Source organism: Bolinopsis microptera, chromosome 6 (assembly GCF_026151205.1).
Source record: "Bolinopsis microptera isolate Bmic1 chromosome 6, MBARI_Bmic_1.0, whole genome shotgun sequence".
Taxonomy (NCBI): Eukaryota; Metazoa; Ctenophora; class Tentaculata; order Lobata; family Bolinopsidae; genus Bolinopsis; species Bolinopsis microptera.
Genome location: NC_087077.1, coordinates 2,024,730 through 2,052,563, shown reverse-complemented (window position 1 = coordinate 2,052,563; position 27,834 = coordinate 2,024,730). Strand labels below are relative to the sequence as shown.

Sequence of the window (27,834 nt, the reverse complement as noted above, 5' to 3'; positions counted from 1 at the left end):
CATTTGATGCAATACAAATCAAACACGATTGTTTACTATTCATAAAACTGGAAACAAAGTTAAAATTCATACAAAAATAATTCATACACTCACAGCAGAAGTCATAACGGTTAATAGAACACTTATCACAAATCCAAAACAGACATTTTTTTGCATTCGGAACAGATTTAAAAGACTACAGAGTTGTAATAACTAAATAACTATTAAAGTATCATCACAGGTAAATACTCATATAATATAATGTATCCGGTAAAATTAGTTCGGATAGTCGGTGTACCAGGAGTTAAGTTAGGAATTAGGGGTGAATAAAAGATATTTTTATTATCATTTGTTAATTTGCAATGGTTAAAGTCTATCATTCTGCTTAATCGACTGAATAATGAAGCATTTACTCATTCAGTGATATTGATAAAAATGTAAATCTGTCAGCTATTAAAATGGACTTCAGGTATTAAAATTTACTTCAGTCAAAATATCGACGATTTCCTCGAAAGTGATGCGGTCCTCCGGCACGTGTTGCCAGCAGCGTTCCATTATTTCAATGAGTTTGGGTGTGGCGTAGTGAGGAGGAGAGAGTCTTCCTCCACGTCTTATTTGTACGATTACCTGGGGGAGGTGGTAAAGGTTAATTTCTTGTAACTGCCAGCTTTTTATATTTGCAGTTGGGACAAAAAGCTCTGACAAAAAGCTCTGATTTCGAAAAACAGATTATTTTACGAATCCCATAATTTAGAGGCGCGTGCTGTTATTCTGTTTTTCCGTTCGAGAAGCAGTTATGCTGCATTGGAGAACAGTCTTCAGTCTTAGGTTGGCATAAGTGTCACAGAATTGGTAAAATCCGGAATCTACAGGGCTGAGCACCACAAGTGCAATGGCCATTGGTGCAATTGCAGAACATTTTCAATCGGGTTGTGTTGAAAATGGAAATTTGGGATGGGGAGGATCAAGATGTCCATCTTATCCACGCGACGGTGGAGTACCCTTCATCTACACTGCTTGAAATAATGAATAGCACAGCTTGGATTTTGCTGGACCTTCGCCATCATCTATTCTACAGATGCGCGTAAAAGACACACCGTGTGCGCGTTGCTCTTCATCATCAAGACATTCGGCGGCATAACATTTCACTTTATGAGTGACCGACAAGAATGTCACAGTATCTATAACAAGCCGAATACGGAAGTTTGGACAGTGGTTAATTGATAAGACTAATTCTTCAAAGAACATTTAGACTGAAAGCAGGCTGTAATTTACATTTGCCACATTTGCCACGATTGCACGGTAGGGTCGGGTGAATACTCTTTGAAACGTGACACCATGTGAGCTCGCTACAAAAATTTTACATTAACTTCCTTTTTACGCTAACTTAATCAGAGGCAAATAAACGGAAATGTCTTGTGTAATACTGCCGAATATTACAGGTACAAAGAATGATGAGATGAAAGTTTCAAGTCTGAGGTAACTATGACAACTAGGATCGAGTGGTATTTCATTATGTAGCTTAGTTACGTAATCAAAGTTTTTAAAATGTTACATATAATATATTATAATAATATGATTATATTAATAATATCTATTATCACATTCCGATCACCTACTTATCACATCGAAAATTCTCAGTGTAGAATAGTTTACTATAAATTGTAAGACGTAACAGAATTCAGTGTCGAATGTCTTAACATATTTTAGTTAGGTCTTTGCAGGATCTAAACAATACTTTCAATTACAAACGCACAAAAATCACGCTGATCTCAAGACTAAGAGACGAGTATCATGCCCCTCCCCCCCCAGTTAGCAACATAAAACACCAACCTGCCCCCCCCCCCCCCCCCAGTTAGCAACATAAAACACCAACCTGCCCCCCCCCCCCCACAGTTAGCAACATAAAACACCAACCTGTTGATTGTTGAGTTCCCCCCCCCCCCCCCCCCACAGTTAGCAACATAAAACACCAACCTGTTGATTGTTGAGTTCTCTGTAAGGGACCTGGCCTCCCGACAGTATCTCCCACATTGTCACTCCATAACTCCACACATCGGATTTGGAACTGTACTTACCGTAGTCTATCACCTGATAATAGGATATTTGTTTTGTTCCGTAGTGTTTACACTTAATTCTACCCCATTAAAAGTTACAACTTCTAAAAAGTTATAAATAGTGCAAATATTTGTAGGGGGATTTGTAGAGAACATTTTTTGGGCATATTTCAATTTCTCCCCACGTTATGAAACGTTGTTCAAATCAAGTTTAACACATCACTAATATCAAGTTTCAACTAAATATATGTAACAAACCTCAGGTGAACTCCATTTAATGGGGAACTTGGCGCCCTCCGAGGCTGTATACTCGTCATCGGATACAAACCGGGACAATCCAAAGTCTGACACCTGAAACATGAAAATATTACAAAAATGTGTATTTGTTGCTCTCTCAAATTTGTGAATTAAGGGTTCGATGGTCAACCCTCCGTATCTTTTGCCCAAGGGCTTTACTCGAAGCGTAAATAAAGAGGAACACAAAAGCTGTTACATTAGTAGAGCTGACAGTACTATAATTTAATTTCAGGAGGCATATGTTAAATACACGGATGTGTACAGTAGAAAACTACTGGTCCAAAGTTTGGTAGTATTCTTTTTAAAACCCATTAAAATCTCCATTACTCATTCAGTGCTGCATATTTTAAGTTACCGAACACTGATGCGTGACGAACTCGAGCCATTACAGGCAGCAGCTGTTGCAAAATTTACAGAAGCAAATAATCTGAAAATTGTTAGGACTAACTTAATTTTGCTCTTTTGACCAACATCCACTTCTACCGGCTCCTGTCTTAAAGACGAGCAGAGATACATAGAAAGCCACATGGAATGTAAGATAGTTTCATGGAATGTTTCATTAAATGGAAAGATGGAACAGTGGTTCTGCAGTTACAATCTTCTGATTATATCGTTCTAGTTTCGATTTTTGTTAGCATCGTTGAGGAATTAGTAAGAGTATAATATGGCCCAGGTTCAAGTTTTACACTTTGTTTCTAAGAGAGGCTGCACTTGGTTGGCCCACAAGAGATTACCATGAAGATGCTTTGCCTACCAAGGAGATGATACCGGGAAAATATTTGACAAAATGGCGGAGGAAGTGTGGTAGGTCGAATGACGAGGAATTATAAAATGCCGAGAAGCTGAGATGTTAATTGTTAAAACCTATGAAAATAGAGCCAAAGCAGATTCGAATAAGTTACTCCGTTTTGATCCAGTTTGATCCAGTTTTTGGGCATAATAAGACGCTTGGTATAAGTTAAGAGGTGTTTACAAGCATTGCTGTGAGTTCTACCTGATAAACAGTGAAATAGGTAGGAAGCTTGAAAGATTGTTTGTTTAGTGTAATGTTATTAGTATTGTGAGTGGTGATATATATAACCTGCCCCACTTCCTGAGTCTGTACGTGACCCAGGAAGTGGGGCACAGTACTACTGTGTAATTTGTGATTGTATAATTGGGGATACTGTCGATAGTGTTTTACGGTATTCACTGGTATTTGTTACAGGAGTTGTTACGGTAAAGTTCCAGAATCGTGGTTAGTTTTGATAGGTTTCTCTCTAATCGAGCTGCTATGTCGAGATCCAACATACATTGTTTTAGGATGGCTGTGTGGGCTTTGATTGTCCCAAACATTTTATCTTTCTTTAACTTGTCCAGCTTTTAGTTCCCAATAAAACCAATCTGATCACCGTCGATCAATAAGCGAAATCTATAAATTTTAGAGCTAAAAAATATCAATGAGCTATGTCAATGTTCAATGGGAATGTAATATTTTGATGGTATATCATGTTAACTTATTAAAAACAACCAGCCAGTCAAAGTATCACTGCTATCAGAAAGCGAAATTGTGTGTACATCCCTACTGAAATAACAATTTGACTGACAAAAAACAATTAAAGTACCACAAGAAGTCATAACGACCAGGTGCAGGTAATCGCTTTGCACCATCTGTTTGAGATTGGAGCTGTCTTTGAAGTACCCATAAATACTTTCGGTAAAGAAAAATTATCCAAAAAATCTGAAATAGTCATACTTCAGTACTTTCAACGAAAAGATGTATTATATCTTCTATTTTTATATATAGCACTAAAGAGGTTGCCTCAGAACTCACCTGGTACTAAAAATCACACGTGAGGCATTAGGAGGCAAATTAGGAGCTGTAAAGCTTACCATTTTGTAATTTTGTCATCCCTACTTTGCCTTCAGTTAGATAAACTCATGGGTCAAACACCGACCACTGCTGCACGCTAGAGCCAGACGAAAACTATTATATTATTAGTTATCTTCATTGTTCAAAGCTATTAACTGCTCAATGTTAACTGCTCAATGCTATTTGGAGTGCCCACGGGCCAAGTGAGCAGTAATTAAGTAGCAGGTAAGTGGCTAGTAAGTGGCCATTAGTGACTAGCCGACCAGTGGCCGTTTAGAAGCTTGCTATGGAGCGGTGGTGGTTGGTGTTTGACATCATTTTCAATTCACTACTTACTATTTATAGGTTATTGAAGTTAGACCAAAGGTACCATTGCAACCTGAATAACTTGTTTGTTGATCCTCCTGCCCCGGGACGCTCTCGTATGAATTATGTAGCATTCCCTGGCGAGTGGGTCTGGAGCGGTGGTATATATTTGACTAAGTTACCATCACTTCTGGCAGGGAAAGCAGAATAGAACAATGATAGAACAATGATATTGTGCGGCATATTTTAGAGCAACTTGTCTAATAGACTTACTGACTAAATGACACATAAATGGCACGTGAGCGTCGTTGGAATGCTACATAATTCATATGAGGGCGTCTTGGCAAGGGACTTGAAGCAGCTGGAATATCAGACGCGAGAGACGTAGAATACAATAGGTCTCTTTTGTTCATATGTTATAGTATGAACATTGTAGCTCCAGAATTAGAACAAGTTTTATTGTTAGTCTTTGTTCCTATTCCTAGCTTTGTTCTCATAAAGCTAGGAATTGTTAAGCTTCGCTTTTGGATGGAGTTAAAGAGTTAATAGTTTCTCAGTACTTTCCTGTTTATTTACCAGGGTGAAGTATAGAGAACATAGTTTTTATGTAACGTTTGTCAGCGGTGAGCGGCAGATTTCACACTTTCTTAACTATTCGACCACATTTGTTGTAATTTGCTCTCCGTATTAAGACAGCATCACGTTATTCGTAAATCAGAGAATATTCTTCGATTTCATAGCCATCTTTCAATATTTTGATCTTGAATAATAACCAGTAAATAGCAACAAGCAAAACTACATTTCAACGACAATAAGACGGCATGATACGAGTAATTGTTCAACTGATGTTGTTGGCGTTGTACACAGAAGGTAAACATCTATAAATATCATGTTGACTTGTATTGCCCAATTTGAATTAAAACGTTGAACCAATCCGATACAATATTAATTTGTTAAATACCATGTGTGATGTGTGTATACTAAAATAACCATCCTTCTGCAGGATCACTACAGTACAAGTCAGCAGAACACAAAACCCCAACCACATTCAACACATCATGTGACCTGATCATACTCTCAACAAAGAACTTAGTCTTTACGCAAGGCTGGGAGGGGGATATTGTATTTTTAGCGGCCACTAAAGAAGTCCTCACGATAGGGCTGCATCCGGAAAGTGCCAGCTTGGCTATCAAGAATGATGTGTTTCTAGGAGATAAAGAAGAGTGGGATTTTCAGTGGGTGGAACAGGTGTTTTATCCAAACCGTGATGTTAATGCTCAATGGGAGACAACCGTTAGCTTCACTGATGACGAGCTAGTGGTTACGTGTGAAGGGCAGGTTAGGTCGTTAGGATGCTTTATTTTAAAGTTCATAATTGTATTAATTTCTTCAGTGAGAAACGCTTCTAGCAGTTTAACATTTCAACTGGTTGAAAGATATTAGATAATTACCAAGGACTAAAATTTGTTTGATATATTTTATACCTATTGGATCTTCCTAATGCATATTAGCTAATTTAATTGAAGAAAGTGCTTAAATGCTATTAATTTCAGACTCTAAAGATTTTAGCTGAGATCCCGTATACTGAATTAACGGGCGATAAAGATACGTTTCTGGCCAGCATTGATTCAATCTCTTTTATTCTGGAGGGGGATAAACCTGTGGCTAGTAGAATCTATTACACCCTCAGTTGTAAAGGTAAATGTTATAATGGTTTTACATATTATAGCATTGAGCAGTTAATACCTCAAACACACCTTATTATTAATTTAGAAAACTTAGTAAAGAAGGTAACTAATATCTGCTATTTTCAGAATCATGCGCTGCAGGACAACGTTTTGATCAGAGTAACGGCTGTGTGGAATGTCCGGAAGATACGTGGAGTGTTGCTGGAAATAAAAGTCCATCTTGTACAGACTGTCCAGAAGGAAAAGGTGTTGCAGCTGGGCAGGGAAAACATTTAAATGACTGCACATGGAGTGAGTTAGACTCTGTTATAACAAAACAGTTCATCAACAATCAACTGTCAACTTTGTAGATCGAAATTGTTATTTGTTACATTAGTAAAGAAGGTTAATATCTTCTATTTTCAGAATCATGTGCTGCAGGACAACGTCTTGACCAGATTGAAGGTTGTGTAAACTGCCCGGATAATCAGTGGAGCTCGGATGGAAATAACGCGGCTACTTGCCAGATATGTCCTTCAGGGAAAGGGGTGGCAGCTGGAGAAGGGAGAAAGGAAAGTGATTGTACTTGGGGTAAGTTCAGTTCTTCTCTTTGTACTTTTAGTTGTGAAGTGCAAACGCTAGAAGTTGTAAATTACGATTTTCAAGATAATGAACAATGGTTACCTTCCTTCTTTTCAGAGCCGTGTGATGCTGGACAATTCCTTCAACAGAGTATCGGCTGTGTGGAATGTCCGGAAGATACGTGGAGTGTTGCTGGAAATAAAAGTCCATCTTGTACAGACTGTCCAGAAGGAAAAGGTGTTGCAGTCGGGCAGGGAAAACATTTAAATGACTGTACATGGAGTGAGTTAGACTCTGTTATAACAAAACAGTTCATCAACAATCAAATGCCAAATTTTTAAATCGAAATTGTTATTTGTTACATTAGTAAAGAAGGTTAATATCTGCTATTTTCAGAATTATGTGCTGCAGGACAACGTCTTGATCAGGTTGACGGTTGTGTAAACTGCCCGGATAATCAGTGGAGCTCTGATGGAAATAACGCGGCTACTTGCCAGATATGTCCTTCAGGGAAAAAGGTGGCAGCTGGAGAAGGGAGCAAGGAAAGTGATTGTGCTTGGGGTAAGTTCAGTTCTTCTCTTTGGACCTTTAGTTGTGAAGTGCAAACGCTAGACGTTGTTAATTACGATTTTTAAGACAATGAACAATGGTTATCTTCCTTCTTTTCAGAGCCGTGTGATGCTGGACAATTCCTTCAACAGAGTATCGGCTGTGTGGAATGTCCAGAAGATACGTGGAGTGTTGCTGGAAATACAAGTCCATCTTGTACAGACTGTCCAGAAGGAAAAGGTGTTGCAGCTGGGCAGGGAAAACATTTAAATGACTGCACATGGAGTGAGTTAGACTCTGTTTAAATAAGTAATAACAACACAGTTCATCAACAATCAACTCTACAGTCAACTTTGTAGATTGAAATTGTTACATTAGTAGATAAGGTTAATATCTGCTATTTTCAGAATCATGTGCTGCAGGACAACGTCTTGACCAGGTTGACGGTTGTGTCAACTGCCCGGATAATCAGTGGAGCTCGGATGGAAATAACGCAGCTACTTGCCAGATATGTCCTTCAGGGAAAGTGGTGGCAGCTGGAGAAGGGAGAAAGGAAAGTGATTGTGCTTGGGGTAAGTTCAGTTCTTCTCTTTGGACTTTTAGTTGTGAAGTGCAAACGCTAGAAGTTGTAAATTACGATTTTCAAGATTATGATTACCATTCTTACCACTCTAGGTTACTGAGTTATATTATTATATCGTGTATTGCCGGGAAGGCTGTTAATGTAGGATAGAGTTTTTGTTGCACTTATCTCAGTTTGTTCTTTTGTAGTTATTCTCACACAGCTGAGTAAAAGTTTTTCAACTTAAAAGCAGTGTTTATAATTCAATTTATTATTATTATTATTATTCTTTTCAGAGCCATGTGATGCTGGACAATTCCTTCATCAGAGTATCGGCTGTGTGGAATGTCCAGAAGATACGTGGAGTGTTGCTGGAAATACAAGTCCATCTTGTACAGCCTGTCCAGAAGGAAAAGGAGTTGCAGCTGGAGAAGGGAAAAAAGAAAGTGATTGTGCTTGTAAGTTCAGTTCTTCTCTTGTACTTGTAATCAGAAATTACCTTATCGGACATTATTAGTCCTATCCGGACATTGCGTGAACGGGCATAATTATGAACGGACATTAAAATGCAAGCTAGGACCCCCAGCGTCTAATAAATGTCCGTTCAAATAAAGACACAAAGACTACAGATAATCGTTTGTAGCGTTTTAATTATTTTGAACTAGCTTATAAGTACCGTAATTCAACCAAACTTATTCGTTACATTCTGACGAAAACCCCAAATTCCAGTCCCGTGTTCCAACCTGGGTTCAGTTTGGGATAACGTCGTAAAAGATTTCTCACTGCCGATAGAACACGGCCAATCAGTGGAGTTCAAATGTGATCGGAAATATGTCAACATGGGGGATAAAACTGCAACATGCAGTGACGGATCACTACAACCCGAACCAAACTGTAGAAAAACAAGTTAGAAAATTAAAGATTTTAGTTTTCACATTCTTACGAGTGGTAACGATCAAAAGACCATTATAATTTTTGTATAACCATCAATAAACCATGGTTATATTTTACAATTTAAGAGAAAGAAAAACGTGTTTTGTGTGAAAATCATATTGTAGGGATATGATTTTCACACAAATTAACAGTGTGTTATTTAATATTTATCTTACATTTTCAGTAAACTTTGGATCATGGAAAATTTGATATGATCTAGTGATAACATATGATCAGTCCGTCTTACAATTAACATTTTACGTTTTAGGTTAGTATTGGTAGTAAGAACTGCTGCAGCTGTTAAATGCAGTCAGCACCATCTCAATCTTTATGATCTGTTCGTCCAACAAGGATTCTAGTACACAGTAAAGAAATTGTTGGAGTGAAAATCTTGCATGAGATGGTCACTGGCATTTGCATTCCTGTGAAGTCATTTGGGCTGGACAGATTTGGTGTAGGGGCATAAACGCTTAAACTCTTATAGTAGGCGTATCTTACAATTAGTAGGCATATCTTACAATTCATCGGGGATCACAACAAAAATGTAGTATCATGCTAAAATGACAAGTTTGTGACGGTTCATGATGACAGTTCTCACTCGAGAAAACTGTCAATATTTAGATGTCGTATTATCAAGTGTAACACCCTCCTGAAACTAACTTCATAAAACGGGTCACGTGACTAAACACAGGTCTGTATTAATCACGGCAGGTAATATAACCAGGTTAATATAGTTCTACATTCTTTTCTAATGGTGATCACAGCTGGAGGCTACTCAACGAATTGTTGCATCTTCAAACAGTCTCCATCTCACTTTTTATCCAACTGTCTGGTGATTATCATGGCCAATAACTCTACTGGTTCCTTCGCTTTCTCAGCTCAAGAGGTTAATTAAATATTTAGTAAAATAGTTAATTAACCATTTTTTAGTAGAATTCAATCAATTAAATTATCTAATGAGAACTATATCTCATGATATTAAATTAATGATTTCCGGAACTGATATCAGAAAATTAAATGGGATTGAAAAATAATGCTTTTATTCTAATCAAGGAATTAATTGCAGGTGAAAGATAGGAAGCTACGGATGGGGGTAAGATGACTACCCTTAATGAATCAATTAATTTTCGTAAGTATAAATATTTGGTTAGAAACCTTAAACACATAATCCGTTTCAGTATGTTTCTTAAAGAACTAGAACAGTTTTATTCTCTGTATTCTGTATTTGTGACTTAATTTGCATCGACTAGCTTTCAGCCAATTATTTTTTGAACTTTCATAAACTTCAGATTGATAAGTCATTTGGACGACTAACCCTTTATTCTGTAGGTACCACTTTAATCGCACCAACATGAACATGTCTTGTGAACTTGACCAACTGAAAGCAACTCACGAAACGCTCAGACTACAGAAGAGAGCTATCGACCGAGAAACCGAGGATACCAGAACCAAAACGAACGAAGAAAAACGAGTAGCTGAGGCTGAGATCGAGAAGCTACAGCTGGACCTGGAATCTTTAAAGGAGGAAACAGCAGCTTTAAGTGAGAAGAACAAGACCCTGGAAACCACCGTTACCAGCCTCAATGAGGAACATACGCTCAAGAGGAAGAGTCAGGAGGAGGATTACGACGTTCAGAGACGCTCCAAACAGAAGTTGCAGTTCCAAGAAGCTAAACTGTGCACAAGGAAAGTGAACATTGAGAAGAAGTGTGACCCAGTGGAGGTACACAGACTCCAGATCCAGGAGCTTGAGAAGGAAGTGGAGCATAACACAAACGAACGAGAGGAGGTGAAGAAGATCTATGAAACTGAGATGAACAAAGTGGACAACATTCTTGCTAAACTGAAGTTCCAGAAGAAGACTTGGGAAAATAAAGTTCAGGCAGCAAGAGAACAGCTACTGAAACTGAACGCTAACTGTATCAATGTCAGGGAATCCTCCAGAAAGGAACTGTTCGAGAAAGATCTGCTGCTTCAACGATTGGTTTTGGATACTGATAGGTGCCTAAAGTCTATCCCTGAACTAGAGGCGAGTATGGCAATTCTTGAGAAAATGGTCAAAGAATAGACGCTATTACTTATATTTAAATGGTTGTGATTTAAAGATACAATATAGATTTTATGAGCAGGCAGGAATTAAATTTTATGAAATCTTTTCAGTAGTCCGTTTTATGTTATACAGTTTCAGCTTTTATTTTCACGACTATGCAGTATACATGATATAATATATTCACTTTAGTTTTGTGATTTGTGTCCCTGATGATTGATTGATTATTCATACATGAAACTTAGAGTTGGATAAATGCGTTTTTGCTTTGTAAAGTTCTATGCATCAAAATCAGATCTACTATAAAGTTGATCTATAAGGTGTGCTGCTGTACTATAAGTGTCACAAACATCTTTAAGGAATTCGTCACTATACTTTAAGGAGGGTTCTTTCAAAAATTTACAAAAATCAGTTCTATGTTAAGTTACACTTTCGTGGAGTTACAGGACACAGGCCAATTTTCGTCACGTTTAGTTAATTAATAGCTGCATAGTAGTGCTTGAGAAAAATATCAATACATTACTAATAAAACAATAGAAAAAATTTAAAAATAATAAAATTTAAATTTGTACTAAATTTTTTTAACCACGTACCTTGATAACTCGCTGGTGCCCCACTAAACAGTTTCTTGCAGCTAAATCCCTGTGTATAAACCTGCTGTCTTCAAGGTACTTCATTGCTGAAGCTATCTGTCTGCACATGTCTATCACTGAAATAACGAGATAATAATTTACATTGCACGTTATACGTTAGATTGTTGGCGGACTGTAGAGCATATATTATGCAAAAGTAAAACTAAAATGTAACTTACATTTAAGTATTGAAATATATTCGTTCTGGAAAATACTGACTCAGGATCCGAAGACTAAAGTTATAAATACATGGAAATATATTGACACTAAATAACAGTAATGGTAGGAAATGGTTAATTGTAAAGTACTCAACTTCTCGACTCTAAACATTGAGTGTAACTACACTTAAATAACCAACCTATAGCAGTTTGCCCGGGTAAGGCAGGATGCTTCTGTAGGTATTTGAACAAGTCTCCAAAAGACATGAACTCTGTTAGGATAGCGACTTGACCTTTGTGGTTGATGATTCCGTGGAACCTATTTAAAAATTGAAATTGAAATAATCAGATCGTATTTATCGAACAACACTAGCACGATTTCTCACTTTTAAAATGCTATCAGATAGTAAATGTAACGAATAAATAATGTGACTAAATAAAGTGATTCAGTTAATCAAATTTAAGATGGTTGTCTACGGATTGTCCAAGAATTGTCTAGCAAAAATATGGAACAATTTTAGCTTCAAATTAGAAATTCCCACAATTTAAGTCAAACACTAATGGGCGTGTACATTTTGCTGTAACTAACATTAGCTAATTGTTGATATGTTTTGCCATGGGTGGCGGCCAACTAAGCAAATCCAATTAGTCAATATGTAATACTGACTAAGTGTTTTTAGATCTGTGCAATACGAAATGGATTTTGCAGACCAGGCCAGGGATAACACCTGTTATTAGGCTCAGTATGTGGCCAAAAATATTTGCTAAATAGCACTAACAGAGTTATGTAGTTATGTAATTGTAGTTATGCAAAACTACGTGCCACTTTTAAGTCATATCATGCAGCTCACATTTTTTTAAATAAGGCCATAAACTATAAAGTCGATTCAATATTATATTATATTGTGTTAAAAAGTGTAAACTGTTAAGTATTGCTTTAATTTTAAACTGTTAAGTACAGTTTTAAGTTTTAAACTTATAAGTACCGGCAGTGGCGTTTCAAAATTTGCCGGTATACTTTCAACTTGGGTGTATTTTAAACGATTGTTATATCAGCAGTTTTCAATAGAATGGACACACCAGAGGGCAAAATCGTGACAAACACTAAAAATAATCTGATAGTAGATAATCTGAGCGGATTCCCTCACCTCAACAAATTGGGATGATTAAACCTCATCATGATCTTAGCCTCATCATAGAAATCGTCCTCGTTCATACATCCCTCCTTCATGGTCTTAATAGCCACATCGTAGTTCCTCCACTTTCCCTTGAAGACCACACCGAACTGGCCGTTCCCTATCTCATCACCAAAGATAACCTGGGAAGGTATTTGGGGTGAAATATTTGCGGAATTTTACCCTGAACTTTAAATAATTTGTAGGACCATGCAAAGAGGATTTACAAGCTTATTTTTAGTGCAGTTTAGTGTGCCATGGAAGAAAGAAGAAAGAGTTTGTCCCAGATAATATAGAGAACTAGAATGTGCTGAAAAATGCTGGAGATGTGGTGTAGCCCTCATTGTTCGTGAGAAGCAATGGCGTTAGGAATTTAAAGTTCATGTTGGATATCCAGCAATACTCCAACTATAACAGTTTTTATAAGCTGTAACATTATCGGGATCTATACACAGTCTCTGAGACGAGATCAATCAGCCACCAAAAAGAAACTTAGATACCAAAGATAGCTAAACACCAAATGAGAGAGGTCAGAGTATCAAGGACACAGTTCTGTGTTATCAGATAAAACTTACTTTTGCTGGTCCAATACACTGAGTTGCCTGGTTTTTAGACTATTAGATTGTTTTTATTTTGTGTGTCATGATTTCCAAGGCTGGACACTGGACAGAAATAATGAACCTCCCCGTGTTTGGTGTTCCAAATCACTAGTCGAATGATACAATAAGTATAAGGGAGAGCTCGATAATTGTGGGTTTCGACTTTCGCAGCCACTTAGTGTAGAGGAAGATACCCGTTCAATGTTTAGTAACAGATCATGAGTGTTCTATATATAGACTCCTTGTGAGCTTGTGGGTAGTAACCTCGAGCATAGCATTATGTGTGTTTTGTGTGAGGTTAACAGCTAGTTGGCCTTGTTAATTGGGCGCTAACTTTGGCAATCAAAGTGAGTCTTGTTTATTCGCTACTAATGAGTTTCATTGTACATACAGGGGGAGGGGGGCAAAAGTCAGTACACATGTTACGTTATATATATAATATACTATACTAATGAAACTGATGTACCGTGATTCCTGAGTTCCAACAGTAGTTATATATATAATAGTGTACCAGATAAACATGATATACAGTAAAGGTGTGTTGACCGTGGCTAGATAATCAGAACCGCGAGGAGCCCCATATATAATCTGCCATTTAACCGTCCCTAGAAACATAACTCTTACATTTAGCATAGTGTTGGTGATCATAGCTTACAAATTGTTATTCTTAGAATTAGATTAAATTAAAATAAGGGAATTCTTTAAATTGTAGGTTTAGAATTTCCGTTATCTGTCGCTAGGAATGTTTATTTTATATTGTCCAGCGTGCAAGCAGAGTAAGATATCAGATTAGAAATTATATGAGCTGACGCCTGACAGGTGTTTATTGTTATGTAATTCATTGTAATTGGTTATGTAATTGGTTCCGCTTTACTTAATAGTTATCCAATATAGTCGCTTAGCTAGAAAAACATTCCGCAAAAGCCACGTAGTTCTATATAATGAGGTGTTTATTGTAGAATGTTAACAGTTGTAATTGTGCGTGGTATTCTAAGCCTAAACAGCGGATAATTTTGCCAAACTGTCAGTGTTCTTTACAAGAAACCACGTACAGTTTGTTGACAATTAAATAAATAAACCACCAATATAACATGAATAACCACGTACACTTCGGAAACAGAGCTAGGATGTCGGCTACAAGTTCGCTAATAATTTCACAAATAGCCACGAAGAATTTAAACAATGTTATACTGATCCATGATATAATAGAGAAACTAGTAACTTCCCCCGGGGGAGGGGGGGGGGTATAAAACATTACCTCTTTTGGGTCGATGAGCCAGTTTCCGAACTGGTTGCCCAGTATGGGAGCAGGCTTGCTGTCCTTTAGTACAGGGTGTCGGGGTCTGCATACCATTCCGGCACAGTTCATACTGTGGTAGTCTAACAGCTGGAAAAGGGGGGACTGTCAGAAATGGAGAAGAAGTTTTGAATGATGTAGAGAATTTTTAAAGTATTTTCAATGGATGTAATGAGTGATCGGATGACTCAATGTCCTACTAAAGAAAGAACTTGATACTACTCATGGAGAATTGGAATGCTTACAACGATCATATTCCAATTTTCAATGATGAAATGACTTAAATTTCACTCCAACTGCCAACATCATGGGTAAATACCTGCTCACAGTTGTATTTCACTCCAGTATATAATACACTAGGATACACACAGTACATTGTACTATTATATTATTACACAAATCACAATACACTGACATTCAATCATACACAATAAATTTACATTGTACATAATATGAAACATATTATGGCCTGGTACACTACATATGGCGGACTGGCGGTATGCTTTGAGAGTGATGTTTAAAGTTTGAAAGTCGTGGAACTTAAAGTTACATTACATTGCATATATTTTCAAACAGCGTTTGGTTTTGACTTTAGGATGGCTGGAGCTGGGTGAACATTTGACAACTCTTATACTTATAGTTTTGAATAATTTGAAGAAGAATTTGATGTAACAAAGCCAATATATTTAATGTTGTCATGAGGTGACAAGTCCCCATTCATCGCATCCCGCTAGTTTTACTGCCTCTTAACATCTACGGAGAAATACACCAATTGTTTAACAATTCAACAATGGCTACACAGATCACAGCCCTCCCACTCCACAACAATTGGCCCCCAATATTGAATTATCACGAAGCTACATAACACAATTATAAAGGAGCTAGGTACACGATATTGGTGCTACCAACAATTATAAAGGAGCTATTGGTGGCTGGTGCTGCCAACAACACACTTCTGCCAGCAACAGAGCACACTTCATATCAAGTTACAGCCCGGTAGATTGTGTTAAACAGGGTACGGGACGGAAATGAGAAGTGTTAAACAAAGAAGAAGTGTGGTCTGTAAACAGGAAGTGACTTATATCTTGTGTCATGGTACATACTAATATGTGCTGTTACAAACTATGATATAGAGCAGTAGAACACTAGAACAAGTATTATTAAACATATTGTTGTGTCATATTCTAACAGTGCTATCTTTAGATATTGTTAATCAGACAATGAGATGTTAAGGGTTTCTTTAAACAAGCTCTAGAATAGACAAATATTTATTATTATTTTAATATTTATAATTATTTTTTATAATTATCTATTTATATTTATTTCCATTAGAATCTGTCTTCACTGAGTCTATTCAGGAACAATCAGAAATTTGAATGAAAGAATAGACAAAATTATATTTTTTTCCAAAATCTCGCTATTAATTTCCAAATTTTTAACAAAAACACACCTCGTCCACAGATCGGAACTTGTTTTTCTCGTTCACCCAGTAAAAGCCGTCAGCTTGCTGGATGTGGTAGTGTTTAACCTGGAAACAAAAGCATATTATAAAATGTTATTATCGTCGAAAGATAAGAAACATGTCTGACGTATGGATAATATATTCTGTTAGAATCAGTTATACAATACTCTTCACACTGGCTGCATGATTACTCATGTATACTCATGTATACTCATATCAACTCATGTAAACTCATGTATACTGTATAGTATACATGATTGATTATACTTTCCGAAAACAGTTTTCATACATTTTCTCCATCTTCTCACTGTCCACATTCGACTAAGTGTATCGTAAAACTGCACCAGAAATATCAAGATTTATAAGATACTCTACCACTAACATGAACATTACATTACAATGTTTATAAACTCGTTATATGCTAACCTGTCCCATATAGAATATTGAGATGCTGTACTTGACTTTTCCTCGCGCACTCGGCCGCACTAAAAACGCACAATCCTTGCCGTGCTCCTTCAACAAATCCTCAACTTGGGGCCGGGACTCAATGTTGTGGAACCACTCCCGTACTTCAACTCCATCTTTACGGACATAACTCTCGGGGATCATCCCGACTTGTCCGTGTGCGTTACGTGCGCGCCACCAGTGTTGATCTGTTACTGAGTCTAACACTTCCAGTTTCTCACCCTGACAATTTAGTTAATTAATTTAGTAAGGTAAATTGAGAAGTACAGATTAGCTTTACTTTTTATTTACACGGTCCCAAGGTTATGTTGTATGAAGACCGAAGCAGACTTAAATATTTAACAACATTTCATAACATTTTAGTTTACATTTCCTAGACTAGACAAGATTAATTAATTAATTAGTTAATGTAAACACCCTGGTCCCAGCGTCTCTTTTTTAATTTAAAAAAACCCGAAAATACGTACCCTAGTGAGGTTGAGGTCAGTAGAGGCTTGCTTACCATGGTGAGGTTAGAGGCTTGCTTACCCTAGTGAGGTTGAGGTCAGTAGAGGCTTGCTGTGCTGTGAGATCCCACACTGCCACCACTGTAAACGAGCTCGGTTTGGGAATCAGTGCTTTTCTTCGGTCCACCTGGTACAGTGTTTATTGTGAGGTCATGTTGTTGGATATTGTTTGTTACAATATGAGGTAATGTTAATTGCTGTTTGTGGTATTAAGTGCCACTGCTAATAAGGTCAATGGAAGAGCGTGTCATCACTCAGAAGATAAAAAGTGCCGAAAAAAGTGTGCCAAAAAAGATAAAAGAATATTATGTCATCATGTAAATTGTAAAATGTCACCATTTTGATATGTCAGTGCACACTGTGCACTGCACACTGCACACAGCCGCGCACAGGACTCCGAATAGAAGCTTAACTAAAGCAGCAGCTGTCAACCTCTAAATAATCCTGCCCAATATCATTAGACACAACGAATCAGCAAGATAGGGAAACCTATCATCAAATCAAATCCCTAGAGAGATGTGGTGTTTTTGTCGCTATCTAGGGTCTCTCTCTCTCTCTCTCTCTCTCTCTCTCTCTCTCTCTCTCTCTCTCTCTCTCTCTCTCTCTCTCTCTCTCTCTCTCTCTCTCTCTCTCTCTCTCTCTCTCTCTCTCTCTCTCTCTCTCTCTCTCTCTCTCTCTCTCTCTCTCTCTCTCTCTCTCTCTCTCTCTCTCTCTCTCTCTCTCTCTCTCTCTCTCTCTCTCTCTCTCTCTCTCTCTCTCTCTCTCTCTCTCTCTCTCTCTCTCTCTCTCTCTCTCTCTCTCTCTCTCTCTCTCTCTCTCTCTCTCTCTCTCTCCTCTCTCTCTCTCTCTCTCTCTCTCTCTCTCTCTCTCTCTCTCTCTCTCTCTCTCTCTCTCTCTCTCTCTCTCTCTCTCTCTCTCTCTCTCTCTCTCTCTCTCTCTCTCTCTCTCTCTCTCTCTCTCTCTCTCTCTCTCTCTCTCTCTCTACCCTTGTAGAGTATGTAGTTCACACTAGTTACTGTTACGTGTATAATATGGGTAGTGGTTAGAGTATGGCGGAGAGAGGGAGTATACGTGTTGGTGCAGCTGATATTACATATGTGTTATTATCCAACATATCAGAAGTGCTCCTTCTTGTCATGTCAGTCTGGACTAAATTGTTAAAAAAGAAGACTGCGAAAGTTATGGGCAGTGTGCTAGCCGTCAACATGAAAAGATGAAAGAAGAAAAGTTGCGAAAAGTAGCCATGTTGGGCCGGCTAGTAGAGTCAAGCAGTAAAGTGGTAATAAGTTTGAAATTAATGTGTCAGTGCCAGTACCGTGCTTGTAATAGAACGGACCGTTTTGCTTATAATAGAGCTGACTACATGGAGGAGGTGGTGCACGTTGTGTGCGTCACCAACCCCACAAGTAGCCTACAAATGGGGAGATAATTTATCTAGCCTAACCCGACAAACGTGTGTTAAAACTGCTGAAAGTTCTCTGGTAGAATGTGTAACTAGTTGTTAGAAGATAGAAATAAGCTGAATCTTACATACTCACATCATAATATTTCCTTTTCTAAAACATCATTATGTTAACTTAATTACAACATCACTTTTGTACTATTAATAGGTACGTTCGTGATTACGAAAATCTGAACTTTAAGAAACAATAAAATATTTGAACATTTAAGAAACCGATGTAAAACGACAAAACGGAAAACAGTACTTCAAGCACAGAACTAGTGAAATCTGAAATTAGTTCAGACTTCAGGCTATAACTACTTCAGCCTAAAATCATTAATTACTACACTTAATTAACTTTACTTTATAGATTGCTGCTCACCTCGTCTTTATGAAAGTATGAGTTTTTGCACCCTTTACTCTCTACAGCTAGTGCTCCACAACAACTCCACTTTAAAAATGAACCTGCTTTCTCGAATATTCCAGGGTGATATGATGCTTCTATAGCCCTGAATAACATGTTTGTTCAAGTAGTCGTGTTGGAGTAAGAATAACACAAATTTACGAAGATTGCCCTTTATTTATCTAATCAATCATCTAGTCTGTCTAGTGTCTATTGATGGATAATGTGTTACGTTTCGATTAAATAAGCAACATGCTATACTTGGGTTAAATGGTTCAAGCAAGAGAGTGATTTATTCAAGCAATATTCATTATTAAAAGCACTTATTGTCTGTGAACTGATTAAAAATATATCTATGTTAGCGTTAAAGGTCAAAACTTACATATTTTGGGCAATAAGTATCCGAAGTTTTGAAACCCATTCTTCTTTATCTTTCTTTAAACCGGCTATCACATACAATCTTACAGCATTTGCAGGATTATTTGTTTCGTTGTATACTATCTGTAATGTAATAAAACGTTTTAATGTAGATCTTGATCTATCGATGTGTATTGTTTTAGATTCAAATCATGAAATCACTGATTATGATTATTAATGCTTTTCATGCAAACAAGTGAAAACGAATATTTTATGTCATGTATCCTGGGTTTGGACAGGATATGCCCGCTTAAAATACTTCCATCGCGTTACATTACATAATTCTCAATAAATGTAATAGATTTGTAGTGTTGTAATTAGTTTAAAACTAAACCTGAAATGGGAAACCATTCTGCCCGCTAAGAGATCCCCCGGAAACATCTTCCACTATCTGAATCTTTGAGAGCTTTATCTCTCCCTTTACTGTTCCGGTGTTATCTAAATCTTTGCCTGAAATTCAAAGTATTTGCCTGTATAGATAGGTTTTTTTTTTAAATCAATAAACTTTCAAATTGTTACACAAATACATCATTTTATTTCAAAGAAAATATTGCCGAATGACCTTACATGCCTTGACAAGTGACCGAGTGTGAACAAAATTAGGGACACCGAAACACCAGTTGACCAGTAAACTGGTCATAGCAATTACATCGGGCCCTATATGCACTTAGGACGTGAAATTCACTGTATTGATGATGAAAATCTTTAAAAACAACTGGCTACAATGAGCATTTTATGAACAATAAATAGTAGAGATCAAAAACTTTAATTTCCAACAGAAAATTATGGAAACCCACCTAACAAATTCTACCCTGCTTAAAAGTTTTAAAAACATCAATAGTTTCTTATAAAATTTAAGATCTAAACAATTACTACACACTTCACAGTAGACTAATGCCAATGTAAGTCATCATTTGTAACCAAACAATTGCAATTCTATCCACTATGTAACTCATCCACTATACTAACAGATCATTACCTGAATTGTACTTTACAGATTCACTAGTCAAAATAAACAGACGCTTCTTGAAGTTCATTCTCCCGAATTTTGATTGACCCCTTGACCGTTTGGTCATCACTGCGTGCAGAAGTATTTCTACCATTGTAGTCAGTTTTTAAAACATCAACCATTTTCTTGTTTCATAATATTTAAATTTGAATCCATCTGTGAAGAAAATGGTGGTTAAGAAAAACAAGAAATCCCTTTTTTCCTAGCTATCACAGATGAAGGAGCATTATTATATAATGACTATCCTGCGCGTGCCGAAGTTATTTTGCGAGATATTCTGAATTAAATTATTAGTGGCCTGCTGAACCGATCAAGTAAATTGTTAATTTCACCATGCACGTATAGCCCTAGGCACTAATTGATAGCATATTATTTCGAGTTAGTATTAAGGTATTATACTATTTTGCACGTAACCGTGTCAGATTGCATAAACGATAAACATATGGTCACATAGAAATATACACGATTTTCAAATTCGATATGGAATTAACAATTATAACTGGGCGGGGCCTCGGCCTGTCACTTCGCCATATCTACATGTTATGTTTATAAACAGTAAAGACTGGGGTCCCCAGGTTGTATGGAATATGATAAAATATGGCATCACGGATCGGGAAATTACAAAAGAAACTTAATTCTTGTCAAACACAATGAATTAAGTTTCGCATCAAAACACTTGGTAGTTCAATAGCTGAGTAGTAAAATACAATAAAACCGTCCTCTATACTGTAGGGATCACCTCAATGCAGTGAAAAAGTAAAATGTCAGTTTTCTACTAGACAAAATCGTTTCTTGTAAAAACAAACAAACAAACAATGAGGTCACAAGCATTTACTATCACTTACTATACATAACTCGTATGGTGTAAATATTAAAAGGTGAAATAAAGTCCCCCTCCCAGCTGTCTCTTTCTTGATGAGCATCTTTAACATGAAGCCAACCTAACCAAGATAATGGTGGAAATAGTTCGCTATCTTCATCGTCAATAATATAAACATGCATTTTTTCTGCTCTAATCTCATCATGAAAGTGCACTGTTTCACCCAGGTAATCTTCTTTATCAGTACACAGTCTCAAGGTCCACAATGTAGCTTCACTGGGTACTGTTTTTAGAATAAACCCACATTTACCATGTAGACTACAAGATGTTACTGACGGGTGTTGGAAGTGGTAGATCAGCTTGGAGTCTCCTGAGAGTAAACTTAGTGGTTCAAAACACGGGTCAATACAGGGAATTATGGTAGCGTGTGAGGTATCTTGTTTATTAGGAATGCAGAATTGTTCCAAGTTATACTCCATATACCGGCCTTTGTTACTCATTAGACCTAAATTATAGTGAATGAAGTAGGACGGTAAAAGAAACCAGCCTCGCTTCTCTACTAGGTCTGTTAATTTAGCTGACAACACAGAAACGTCAATACCATAACTATTATCATTTTTATTACTCCGATTATTGTACCGGTACAAGCTCCATGTCCACACAGCTTCTATAGCCATCAACAAACTGGTAACATCTTCAGACACAGACAGCCAGTCCAACAACTGATTAAATGACATGTTCATATCCATATCATGGTACAAGTTGGGTATAATGTTACATCTAGATACTGTTGTTGAGCTGGATCCACTTAATTCATCAGAACTATGAGCCAACTCAGTTCTCTTTTTGGAACTTTTGCGAAGAAGCTCAAAAGTCCATCTTATTCTCTCATCTGGAAGTTCAACCAAAACATCAAATAAAACGGTTCTAAACAAATCTGCATCAGACTTTTTACAGAGGAAAAGATTAGAGTTTCCCAGAAGATACTCACAAGAAACAGAAAGCCTGGAACCTAGACTTTAAAACTGTTCTGATAAACGCTTAAGTTCGAAGTTTGGTACACAAACAGTTAAACTCATTTTACTTCAGAACCAGCTAGCTCTATTCACCATGTCTAGTTTCGGTAGAAAATCAGTCCTGCATTCTGAAGATTTCCTGTCTAAAAACTCCTGTTTCCACTTCATTATCTCAATCTTCTTGATGGTAAGATTAAATAATCCTTTTATCTTCCGCTTCTCATAAACAAAACTGCTTCTTCAAATAGATAAAGTAGTTCAGTATAAGATGGTGGGTTTAACCGAGTCAGCTACCTTTAGTAAAATATTCAGCACAGCTTTTTCAGCTCAACCAAGACATTTTCAAACACATTAGCCATCTTGTAGATGTCCCTGAAACTGTTCCTGTTATCCCTCTGGCAGTTCAGAGTAAAGCTGCATCAACAATCAGCAGAACAGCAGCTTTACTGAGCCCCCAACATGTCCACACTGGTCATGTGAAGGGGTGGTTGTCATGTGATCAATGACGGGGCCTGTTGAAGATAGGATCACTGAACCTGGCTCGTACCACACCTCCCCTCACTTGTGTTTAGTTTAAGGTTGCTGTGAGTCGGGAATCCTATCAGGTGCCTTCCAAAGTCCATCGGTACACTCACTTTAGGTAACATAATGATATTTCTTGATTCCTGGAGCCCTGGCTAAAGATAGTTTGTTAATTTGATGACGATGAACTTAAAATATCGTATATTTTTCGATTTAACATTATTAAAAATACTATGATTAGAATAAATAATTTTATCTTATTAATGTTCCATACTAAAATGTAGTAGTGAGCTCCATGATAAACACAACATCTAAATAAAAAACCTTGTCAGAATATACATAAAACAATAATCAATTAAAAAATAGACAAAATTTGTTTTAAAAAGTCAATTAATTATAAAAATATATAAAATGTTAATTAATATTATGAAAATATTAATAAAATCAAGACTTGTAATAAATTGCAAAAATCATAATTACAATAATGATTTTTACCCCAGAAGATCCCAAAGACAGTGAGCTAAAAATGTAACCCAATTTCAGATAGCTTCTCATCTATCATCTATAATTCCAGATGCCAGAATCACCGATATTATACAGTTAGGGAGAAAGAAAACAGCCGCAGTAAATCGGGGTTTTACTGTATTATTTAACTTCTAAAAACAAAGCCTTCACAAGATAGTGTAGTACTATGTTTTAAACATTACAACATAGTGTACCTCCACTAATGGACCACTGAACAAGGCGCAGTACTTGTGATGTTTATTACAACAGCTGCCACATCCTCATCGGTTTTCCCAGTTCACTGGTGGACCTAAAACTGGTGTGAATACTGTCTCGCATACTCTTCTTGAAAGACGCTACCGTGTAATAAAGACCTCCGGGACCTCTGTAGACTGAGCGGAGAGCTCCTCGCCTGTTGTCATTTTCCAGGTCAAACACCAGAGCGGGGTGTGGTACAGGAAGCCTGCCCTACGTTTTATTCTCACGTCGTGCTTAGGTTTCGTAGCGTAGTAATCTTTTTACTTGCCATACCTAACTGACCAGACTCCAGGAGCCTACATCCGGGTGGAGAGAGTGCGGTAGTCTTTCAGTGGAACAACAAATGCCAAAGGAATCCCATCGCACACTCGGTCATTTGGGCAGGGAAAAGATTGATAGCTGAGCCAACGTAGGGAGAATACATAGGCGCTCACCAAATCCCCGCTGACCTGCCCTTAGGTAATGCTCCGGCAAGATACCACGAATGGACCCTGTGACCTCCTTCCCATGTGGTCATCTTAACTGGACATCCACCCTCCTCCTTCGTTTTCTGCCACTCTCCCAAATAAGTTTTTGTGAAGTCACCTGCAAGGGTCACATTTGATTCACAAGGTCCGTTGTCTGAAGTAAAAATGGACGAGTGTGTGCTTTTCGAGTTGGTTTTGCTTTAAAAAATTGATCAGCTTAACCTACATACTGGTCCAGTTCAATAACGGTGTCCGATAAAGTGATTTCCAGTTTTCCTGTTTAGCAAAGTAATAAAGGAACATGCACGTGGGTCATTGGAATTGTAAAAGAAAAAAGGGTTTTCTTTCTTCTAAAGAGGTACTAATGAACTGCAAGCTTTTCTTAGATATCCGTTTCAGTTAGAGTTATCAATTCTACATGTGCTCAATAAATCTCCCTATTTTCAAAAAGTGGCAGAGACAGGTTCCTTATGTTGGACTCCACAATAGGGATTCCACTTGATGTTGTAGACGGGAGATGATTTGTTAGGCCACCCCATATCGTTTGAGTAAGGGAAGCCCAAAATAGTAATCAAAGCCTCGAGACAGGGTGGATTTGTTTTTTTGGGGAGGTGGGGGTGACCCTAAGTGCCACTTTCCCGATTATCCCAGTTTTGTACCCCACTTTTCCAAATAATCTGCCATAGTGGGTGCTCACTAAGTTGCCAAGCCCCCTTTCCGCGTAAACAACCGAAGTTTATGTATGACCCCAGTCCTCTGCCCCAACCCCTGCCTCAGTAGTCCTGCTCGAGAGGGGAGTGCAGACTGAAGCAGCACTGTGTAGTCCCGGTGAGCGTACTCCTTGGGATGCAAGCTTAGCTATGGTTGGGTGTGTAGTTTAAGGTCAAGGGTTTTTTGGGGCCACGTCCCCCAACCTATATCATTCTGCCATTATCAATACAAGATTGGGTCTGGGGAGAGGAGCTGACACCGCAAAAAGAGATAATAGTTAAAGGAGGAGGGTGATCCCTGATGGAAACATCCCTGCAAAATTGTTATGTAAAACAATCGTTTCCAAATTTGGTATGTGTATATTTTTCAGTATATGTTTTTGTTTTAAAAAGAATTAAATATTCCTTTTGACGAAATATTCTGTAAAACCCTCTGGTGTCGAGATTACTCCATCAGATCCTAATTCCGGATCCACTACTGTAAGGAGAACCCCCATCCAGTAGGACGGTCAGCAGCCAAGCTACAGCCCTGCTGGTAATCGACCGCGGAAAACATGGTGGTCCCCCCGTTTTTTGGGTTGGAAATGATTGAAAACCGATCTAAATCTAACAATGAAGTAGACAGTATCAGTTGGTCCTTTTTGGTGCACACTGGTACCAGAATTGACATCAGAAGTGGATCATGCTGGACAGTACATTAGACATTCTGCTTCAGCCTGATATCTAAGGGAAGTTTACATCTGACAGCCAACCTCAACTGACATCTCCGAGAGGACCAATGATACCTGCCCTGTTTGTTCCTCTCTGTGTACTGACCTTGATGCGGCAGGTTCTGCAATAGTTGCGAAAAGATGGTTCCACTGTACTTGTATTAACATGATAGCCTAATTTAAGAACAGCTTATAAAAACAGACTTCCACTGGTTGTTCTGTGACGAGTGTGTTGAAATAACATTCAACTTCTGAAAATATACACAGTTAACTCAAGTTTCCTCTGGAACTAGGAGACCCTGAGGTTACAGAACCCAAGAGAAACGACCTACTCACGGCCAAGCGATTAAAGAGATAAGGAGGTAAAAGTTGATGAGCAAGAAGTAATGGTTGAGGCTCCGGCTATTCCAGTGCTCACTTCCTGACTACGATAGTTCACAGATCTCCCCCCTCCTTTTGTTAGTCCCCAATGAAAGGTGGAAGAAGTGAAGATTAAGTGTGAGGAAATTTACGATGAGATTGTTCAATGGAAGAGAAATCTATTATTATTCCTCCCCTCAGGGGGCGATATGGCAAGGTGTTTCATAGAGGAGATGACCAAGGTTGTTAAAAACTTTGGATCAGCAGTGCTATGGAGAGAAATTTGTTTGACCCTCTTATATGATAAGAATGCCGGCCATGCTGCTTCAGTCAGAAGCAACCAAAAATCAAAGACTGCAGACCACAGCAAAAGCCTTGAAACGAAGAAATGAAACTATGGCAAAAAAGGGAAATTGACTGAACACCAGAGAGAAGATAGAGAAATCCAGAGGAGATTGGAGGAAGGAGTACGAGAAGGACAGATTGAAAAAGGTGGGTTCACTCGACTGATGATGGAGGGGGGGGAAAAAATAAGTATCTGCGGCAATGCGCTGATATGGAAAGAGAGCAACATGCGCTTAACCCCACAGCAGAAGTTATTAAAAGTCCTCAAGGAGAAACCATCCGAAAGCCACCACCCCAGCCCCCAGAAGCAGTTGCCTAAATGCCCATTTTAGACATGTGGTCCGTCCATTTTTGATTAAGCATAGACCGGAGACAGGATCAGGCCATGTAAGCCAACAAGTTCAGGTGCTGGAGGGCCCTCAGGCTGGATTTCTGTCTTCTGACGGGTGGAAAAACGGATTCTGTGTTCAAAGCAGGTTCGGGAAAAAGTCAGATGCTCTTTGTAGCGGATATTGCAAACATGGTGAGAGGTCCTTTGTAATTGTGTCAGATATGTTGGACCTGAGTTAACGGAAATTCCTTCACTGCTTGTAGGCTGGTGCTACTCTGGATAAGAAAGCCCGGGGTGCGGCCCTATGGGATTTGGTGAGGTTATCAGAAGAATTGTTGGCAAATCTGTTTATGATGACATCGCAAGAAGATTTTGCTACCTCAACAGCACCTATTCAGTTTGTGTCGGTCTTCAAGGAGGATGACGCTGCAGTCCCATGCAGCCAAGGAGCTCTTTGAAACCCCTGAACAGAAGCAATGATCTTTGTTTGAGGCTGAGAATGCTTTCAATTTGCTGACAGAGATGGCACTTAATAACATGTATGTGTTTGCCCAAGGCTGCAACATATCTATGAACATCTACAGAATCCCCGCGGAGTTATTTTATCTGGCGGAGAGAGAATGATCTAAGTGAATCTGGCACTACTCAAGGAGATCCAACCTGCCATGGGTTTCTATGCTTGTGGCAACTATCCCTTAATTTACTCTACACACAACATAGAAAGCACCAAACAGTTTTGGTATGCTGATGTGACGAGCGAGCTGCAGGAGGAAAGTAGTTTGGGCTTGCAAAAATGGTGGAAAACTTTGTGTCGCAATGGACCAGGGTGAAGCCTGATTTTGAACAAGCTGCAAAAGAGATGTTTTCTGATGTCAAACATCACAACCAGTTTGGGAAGGGTATTTAGCAAGTTTTATTGGTCAATAGAAGGCATCACAGCTTTATAAGACCAGAAAGTGAAATGTGTCGTGACGTGAGCAATTAGCAGGAATTGCATCAAGAGAGCCTCAAAGGTGCATATTCTGCATTTTGTATATGGACTTTCAAAAAGTTGGAACTATGTGTGTAGGACTTAGGACTAAACACCTGGAAAGATAGCCAAGAATAGACTTCAAACCACTCGAACTTCCATCAGTGAGGAGTTCATTCCAGATTCCTTGATAGACATTTAGTTGCACTGACACCTTAGAACGAGATCCTTTTCTCTACCACCAAGGTATGGAGGGCTGGGGTAATCCTATAATAACAGAAACTGGCCAACTCAGAGTTCCTGTATTCCAGTCCAAAGCTACAGTTTTTGCTAAAAACGCGATACTAATCCAAGATGAAAACAAGGATAAAAGCCATGGAAATCAAGACATCCATCAGTAAAGATCGCAATGACGTATTACAATAC

The 27,834-nt window shown here is 38.1% G+C and overlaps 2 protein-coding genes across 3 annotated transcripts; one reads left to right on the top strand and one right to left on the bottom strand.

Annotated features, from left to right (window-relative positions):
* Positions 1–31: 31 nt before the first annotated feature.
* LOC134817304 (tyrosine-protein kinase BTK-like) lies at positions 32–20,553 on the bottom strand. Its single transcript, XM_063826437.1, has 14 exons — positions 20,366–20,553; positions 19,721–19,836; positions 19,352–19,470; positions 18,949–19,075; positions 17,148–17,252; positions 16,581–16,841; positions 16,143–16,220; positions 14,654–14,782; positions 12,770–12,939; positions 11,822–11,940; positions 11,425–11,540; positions 2,295–2,387; positions 1,957–2,070; positions 32–606 (listed from the first exon to the last, which is right to left on the bottom strand). Exons 1-14 carry the CDS (start codon positions 20,487–20,489, stop codon positions 445–447), a joined length of 1,833 nt encoding a protein of 610 aa, XP_063682507.1. The 5' UTR covers positions 20,490–20,553; the 3' UTR covers positions 32–444.
* On the top strand, positions 5,266–11,084 carry LOC134817305 (uncharacterized). 2 transcript variants are annotated; one of them, XM_063826438.1, is made up of 9 exons: positions 5,266–5,361; positions 5,495–5,829; positions 6,045–6,189; positions 6,306–6,470; positions 7,697–7,861; positions 8,148–8,309; positions 8,581–9,670; positions 9,851–9,913; positions 10,114–11,084. In XM_063826438.1, exons 1-7 carry the CDS (start codon positions 5,313–5,315, stop codon positions 8,760–8,762), a joined length of 1,203 nt encoding a protein of 400 aa, XP_063682508.1. In that variant the 5' UTR covers positions 5,266–5,312; the 3' UTR covers positions 8,763–9,670; positions 9,851–9,913; positions 10,114–11,084. The 2 variants fall into 2 exon arrangements, with proteins under 2 accessions (XP_063682508.1, XP_063682509.1); XM_063826439.1 differs by lacking the exon at positions 8,581–9,670.
* Positions 20,554–27,834: the final 7,281 nt, after the last annotated feature.